This window comes from Cordyceps militaris (assembly GCF_000225605.1).
Source record: "Cordyceps militaris CM01 unplaced genomic scaffold CCM_S00003, whole genome shotgun sequence".
NCBI classification, from domain to species: Eukaryota; Fungi; Ascomycota; class Sordariomycetes; order Hypocreales; family Cordycipitaceae; genus Cordyceps; species Cordyceps militaris.
In genome coordinates this window covers 2,562,826-2,569,666 of record NW_006271971.1, presented here as the reverse complement: position 1 = coordinate 2,569,666, position 6,841 = coordinate 2,562,826, and the positions used below count along the sequence as shown (strand labels likewise).

Here is a 6,841-nt window from a genome sequence, read left to right as displayed (position 1 = left end):
ATGGAAGAAAGACGAGAATGATGGGTGGGAGATGGGGCCGTTTTAATATGAAGTGGCCTGGAGTAGACATGGGTGGATGGCGTCGCCTGAGAGTAGGGCTACCCGGGATTGAAGATGGCTGCAGAGGAGGAGTACAGAATACGAAGTGAAATAAATGGGAAAATTTGACAAGGATTCGACGGCATCGATACGTGAGTCCGTTGTCTGTTAATATAAAATGTGAGCGATGTGGCCGTCTCCTGTCCGCTGGTGGCTGAGTGAACTTTTCCAGTAAATGACTTTGTGAGCTTGACAATATATGGTTTTCAAAGTAATGTTTATTGTAGATTTTTTATAACTTTTTAGAATTCTCTATATAAGAAGAAGAAAATGAAGAGAATAGTTTCTTTTTACTTCACAAAGAACTCTATGTGGCTAACAGTTTATAACCAACTGTGCCCACCGCTACCAGCCGTCAACAAGTTGTCCGCAGACTCTAACCTCATGTTCAACTCCCACCTTCCAGGTCAAGAAATCCGCTCATCATTGTCGCGTGGGCTAGCGAGACTCCGGCCTCGTGACATCGTGGAGTCTGAGGGGGGCGCAAGGGAGGGGATCCATCGGGAGGCAGCCCGGCCACGAACCGCTCTTGACCAATGGCGACCAAGTTGCAATGGATGACGATGGGAAACGGAACGAAACGAAACGATCGGCGGATTGGGCGTGAGGGCATTACTTGGCAGAACCCGGTCCAAAAAACCCCTCAGTCGTCAACAACCTGCACAGCCTCGGCAGGATACTCCAAGAACGTTTGACATGGACAAGTACACGCCAAGTACTCGTGCGTATTATGCATCGGCCCGCTCGATCGGAGTCGTCCGAATGAACTTGCCCCGAGACACACGGCCGCCAACAATGCCTATTCGGGCTGAGCGCAGCCACTCACTGGCGCGAATCGCATGCCACCCCCTGCAAGACGTGCTGCGACGCCCATTTGTTTCCACATGCTTGCTGCTTGTGACTTTGAATGTAATAGTTGGCCCGTACCGTCCTCTCCCCGTCAAAGCTATGCTCTATTCCTGTCAAAGCTTGTCTCGCTGTCCGCGGGTCCGACCACCCCCATCATCGGGCCTGGGCTGCCGATCAACCCCACGCCCACTTACACGAAACGAACTCTGACCGAGTACGCGGAACTCGGGTTGCCAGACTGTTGCCCATGCCAAAGTGCCATCCCATTTGACGCAAAACAAACTCGTGATGACGAATAAAATCCCGCATACCCTGACACTTTCTTCTCCTGCCCTGTACCCAGTTTATACGCCATGTTCGCGTCGCTGCTGCGCACCATGTTCCCAACACGGCCCGATCGAATATCCCGCACGGGCGATAGCATCCAAACACCAACGGTGAACCGGAAACGAGGCCGACCGCCACTTGTCACCTGTTTTATCAAAATGTAACCCCGTCAAGCCTTTACATGTATCAATACCCTCACATATAGTCTGCTCCGCGCAATATGTTTAAACCTGCTCTGCCTGCCCCCCCCCCTCCTCGGTCCCCTCGCTGCCTTACGGTGACGTGCTCCCAATTCTGGCCTGATCCCATACCCAAGCAGCCCATGCCACTCGCCAAGGCCCTTTAATATCCTCCTTTTGCCCTACTCCCTTTCCCCCGTACTCTGTTCGTTTGACAAGTTCTCGTCTTGGGCTCCATGGCCGCAGCCGACACTACCCGCACCGCATCACCGACTCCAAACAACGACATTCCGCGGGACCATGACGACCAACAGCAAGTCACGCTTCCCCCATCCTTGGACGTGCGCTTCTCTACCCCTCACATTGATGAGACCTGCCATGATGTCAAGACGAGTAGCCATCGCCAGCCTCGCGGGGGGCTTGCTCAGGTGCTTGCAAGTGAGCCATCCCCCGCCCACCAGCGACCAAACGTTCCCAACAAAAGTACGGCGAGAATCTTGCAGTCTAACCATAAACCTGAGCACTTGGAACAGATGCCTACCATGACATACTACATTCCTGGATGGGCCTCCACCGCGCGTTCCGCGAGCCTGCCGCCCCGTGCCGCCGCCCCCGTGCGCGCTCCCAGCCGCCGCACTACGACACCTTTCCCTACAGCAGCGCATGCGACGATGGTGTCTGCTGCAGCACCCCGGCAACCAATACCGCCGCGTTCAGTGCTGCGATGGGCTACATGATCCTGGAGCCGTACATCAACGGCCTGCTCATCTGCGTGCCCCTCGGCATCTCCTCGTACTGGGCCGCCGCGCCGTCCATTGTCGTCTTCACCGTCAATGCCCTGGCCATTGTGCCCCTGTCGGCGCTGCTCACGGATGCCACGGAGCGCATCGCGCTCGAGGCCGGAGATGCCGTCGGCGCCTTTTTGAACATCAGCTTGGGCAACATCGGGGAGCTGATTCTCTTGTAAGTGGCATGTGGAGAGTGGGCATGACGTCTACTGACACTGGCTCTTAGTTAGTAAGATACATGGCCCTTTCCTCAAGCGTACAAAAGGTCTGACTCTGAAAGTTTTACCCTCATGAATGGACACGTAAGGATCGTGCAGGCCTCCATTTTGGGGTCCATCCTCGTCAACCTCCTCCCTATTCTTGGCAGCGCTCTCATTGCCGCCGACACCACCGGTGGCGACGACTCCCTCCGCAGTACCGAAACCCAGATTTTGGCTTGTCTGCTCTTTGTGTCCGTCTTTGTCTTTATGATCCCTGTAGGACTCTTGCCCTCCAACTTTGCACCTCACCACAGACTTACACAGACCTCCAGACTGCATTCCACTTCACATTCAATGACGCCCACCGCATCAATGACATGGTCGTCGACATGAGCCGCGCCTCCGCCATCCTCATCCTCGTCATGTACGTTGCCTACTTCCTGCACACCCTGCAAAGCAGCCACCGCGTCTTCTCCGACGACGAGGAGCAAGACCTGCCCCCGCCCGTGACGCCGCCGCCGCTGCTGCGCCGCCCCTCTCCCCCATTGACACCCGGACCGCGCACCCTCCGCTTCGCCGACGGCGCCAAGACCAAGCCCACGTCGGACCTGTACGCCCGTCGCATCTTTGAGATTGGCCCCGCCAGCGTGGACTCGGACGGCGGCGGCGGCCCCGAGGAGCAGCCGCCGCCACCAACCCCGCGCGGCCGCTCCCTGACCGGCACCCACGGCCCGCACAGCGCCTACACCGTGTCCTCGCCACTGCTTCTCCCGCCGCACATGCGCCTCTACCAGTCACGCTCCCGGTCCGCCGGATCGAGCCGCAGCCGCGCCTCGTCCGGGATGAGCAGCCGGCGGCGGCCGCGCTCCTTTGCGCGGGCCGGCCTGGCGCGCGTCCTCAGCAACGATCGGCAGCAGCAGCGCGAAGAGATGGCGGACGACGACGACGACGACGACACCAGCGGCCGGCTCGGCACCATCCTGGCATCCGGCACTGTGCTCCTCGTCGCGTCGCTGCTGCTCGCCGTCTCGGCGCGGCTGCTCGCCGGCACGCTCGACGCGGTGACGCGCCGCCGGGGCGTGTCCGGGGCCGTCATCGGGCTCGTGCTGCTGCCGCTGGCCGGCAACCTGTCGGGGTTCCTGACGGTGGTGGCCGTGGCGGCGCGCGACAACCTGGACCTGGCCGTGGCCGTGTCGGCCGGCTCGGCGATCCAGGTCGCGCTGTGCGCGGCGCCGCTGACGGTGCTCGCGGGCTGGGCGCTGGGGCGGCCCGTCGGGCTGGCGCTCGACGGGCTGCAGATGGCCGTGCTGCTTGGCGCCGTGTCGCTCGTCAACTTGCTGGTGCTGGGCGGGGCGCATGCCGGTGATGGGCGCAGGGCGACGGGACTCAAAGGCGGGATACTGTGCGCCTGCTTCCTCGTGATTGGGTGAGTGTTTCATCTTGTCTTCAATACAAAGTGGCCGGCGACTAACAGTATTCTCAGAATTGCCACATTTTTTGCCCCGAATGAAAGTTAGGGTACACAATTCCGCACCTGCTCTTAGTGCTGCCCAGTCGCGTGATGGGCGCTTTGTTCTTGCTATTTCGTGACGCATACGCACATACAAGGAACACTGGTTAGAAGTAGCATATTTTATTCATTTTACCTAGTAAGCCTACTTGTGACAGCATAAACCAACCGTAACCAGAAGAACCAGACAAGATACGCAAACCATGCGTGTAAGACAGACCGTTTACATGACAAAGCGAAGGTTCGTGTCTATAGTCAGTTAGCGACGCACTAGAAAGCTCACGTTATGAGCCAGACTTACCAAGAGGGTGAGAGCACGAGAGCTGAGGCTTCTGGGTATACTTGGACGCCAATACGTCGCGGATGCTGTTGAGAAGCTGCACGTAGCTCTGGTTCGGGTTCTGCTTCATCGCCGTGATGAAAGCCCACGACATGGCGCCGGTGGCCTGCGCGTTGATGGTCGCATCGGCACTACCAGGGCTGTTAGCGTGTCATTATTTTGATAGTATTCGTCACACTTACGATGTCTGGTCGTCTCGACTGCCGGACCACATGACAACATCGGCGGGCGACGTTCTGGTCTGCTTGGTCTTCTCGTACGCATCGTCGCCCTTGAACGCGTTCTTGGCAAAGCCAAACACGGTCGTGGCCACGCCCGCCAGGTCACCGCGGGCATACGAGCCCAAGGCGCTTAGCAGACCCTGGCCAGCTTCCTTGGCCAGGTTGGGCTCCTTGAGGACACCCTTGGTGGAGTAAACGTAGGGCAGATCCATGGCGGTGGCTGAGTGGCACGAGTCGAAAATGGCCGTCAGGCGCACGCCGGGCTTGAGCGGCCGGACAACTCGGTAGTGGATTTCGTCGTCGACAATGTGGCCGGCCCGCTGGTAGTCGACTGGGTAAATGACTTCGTCGAAGCCATCGTCTTCGTCGCCGTCCAAGTCTTCTGTCTGTCCACCGTGTCCTATATTGCAAAGTTAGCATTGGTTCCAGTATTCATATGCTTGAAAGTGCAGCGGTACGTACCGGAGTAGTGGAAGAAGAGAGCGTCGTTGGGCTGCGCATCGCGCACCAGCCAATCCATGGCGTTCTGCATATTTTGCTTAGTGGGAATCTTGCGAGGGTCTTTCTGATCATCCGTCAAGATAACCATGTCCTCCCACTTGTATCCGTAGCGCTCGTTGAGGAATCGCGACACATTAGAGACATCATTGATGCAGCCGCGCAACTCGCCCTTTTGGCCAAAGTAGTTGATGCCGATGAGCAGCGCCTTGCGGCGACCGGTGCAGTTGGAGTACTGAAAGGTGTAGCCTTGCGGTGCGCCGTGACCGAAGGCCTGCGCACCCTGGGGCGGAGGCGGGCCAGTTCGCTGGCCACCGCCGCCTCCGCCCATGGGGTAGCCGTACGAATCGTGGCCCTGAGGAGGTGGTCGGTTCGGAGGAGGGTACTGGTTCTGCGGAGGCCGGCTGTATTGGGGAGGCGGAGGAGGACCGCCGCCGTGATAGCCCTGCCCGTAGCCCTGTGGAGGAGGACCGCCATACCCCTGGGGAGGAGGACCGCCATATCCTTGAGGAGGGGGGCCGCCGTATCCCTGGGGCGGAGGAGGGCCGCCATAGCCTCCTTGCTGGGGTGGTCCGTTGTAACCGTAGCCCGGGGCAGGACTGCCGCCGTAGCCCCAGCCCGAAGCGCCGCCATTGTGCTGCTGAGCGCCGTAGCCTCCCTGTCCCGGATATCCCGACATGGTGGCGAAGGCGGTTCGATGCGAAGTGTTGGCGCGACTTGCGCGAGTTTGCCGGCTAGTGAGCGCGGGGTAGTTGTGGATAGCGTGCTTGGAGGGTGTTGGTTCCCGTGTGTCGCGGTCGAGGATGATATGTGGCGTCGATCGATGCGGAGATGGCGAAGTTCTGATGGACGATCGCCAACGGGAGAGGTAGATTAGGAGAAAAGGATGGGAAAAGGTTTCAAGGCGAGAGGCGTCATCAGCAACAAAGCATGCGACCCGGCCCGCGGCTGACCAGAGGGGCAAGAATCATCATAGCGGGGCAGCCTTTGGGGCGGAGCAGGGCTTCTTTTCGCTTCTGTGAATGGTTTAGCTTGGGCGCTCTTAGTGACAGCACAAGTGCCAGCACTCGACGCTATTGCGCCAAGCTTTCGGCTTGCCGCCAAGCTCTTGACCTGTCAAGCTGGCCGTTGTCGGTATTTTCCCACGGAATTCAATTCTGCTTCTTCCCGAAAATGTCATGTTGGAAGCAGATTATGAGAAGTACCCCGTCCGCTCTTTGTACGGTAATGGATTCACGGGTTTAAACCAGCGCGTGGCCATTTGTGACAGCTTGTGTAACTCTGGGCATATGTTGAAGAGAATCTCGCAAATTTCTTTTGAAAAAAAAAATGAGAGAAGTCCAATAGAAGTAAGAGGGCCACATTAGTGGCTAGTATGATCAATCCCGCTTCAAGCAACACAGGACTCGGGGAGGGGCGGCTCCCAGTACTGCGGTGTATGAAACAGGCAGACTGGTGTACCTTTTCGTGAGCTATATGAGCGGAGACTCTGATATCTTTTGGGAGAGACATGCTCGAATTCAGTCGATAATTTATGATCATATCTGTAGAATCGATCGATGGGTGTCAACAAATGAATTGTTGCTAGTTAGTCAGACCGGCTATGACAGGGTACTCCGCTTCGCTGGTGACAGACGGGACGACTAGTGAAGATGAATCAGATATAGGACGAAGGATAACTGTGTTCAAAATACAAGTTTCAGAGTATCCTTTATGAACACTCTCTAGCCCCCTATCCTTCGCCAAGAGTTTTGCCCACGTCTTTGTAACCTCGGCCTCAGAGGCATCCACGGAATTGGCGAAGCAGAATTCCAGGCGAAACGGGATTCT

The 6,841-nt window shown here is 57.6% G+C and overlaps 2 protein-coding genes across 2 annotated transcripts; one reads left to right on the top strand and one right to left on the bottom strand.

Moving 5' to 3' along the window:
* Nucleotides 1–1,690: 1,690 nt before the first annotated feature.
* On the top strand, nt 1,691–3,872 carry CCM_04443 (sodium/calcium transporter, putative; the record flags this gene model as incomplete). The annotated part of the gene is made up of 4 exons (XM_006669591.1): nt 1,691–1,937; nt 1,988–2,417; nt 2,508–2,718; nt 2,775–3,872. The coding sequence occupies 4 exons, from the start codon at nt 1,691–1,693 to the stop codon at nt 3,870–3,872; spliced, it is 1,986 nt and encodes a 661-aa protein (XP_006669654.1).
* Nucleotides 3,873–4,175: 303 nt separating this feature from the next.
* Nucleotides 4,176–6,191, bottom strand: CCM_04442 (metacaspase CasA; the record flags this gene model as incomplete). The annotated part of the gene is made up of 5 exons (XM_006669590.1): nt 4,176–4,201; nt 4,254–4,423; nt 4,475–4,913; nt 4,976–5,959; nt 6,062–6,191. 5 exons carry the CDS (start codon nt 6,189–6,191, stop codon nt 4,176–4,178), a joined length of 1,749 nt encoding a protein of 582 aa, XP_006669653.1.
* Between the last annotated feature and the right edge of the window lie 650 nt (nt 6,192–6,841).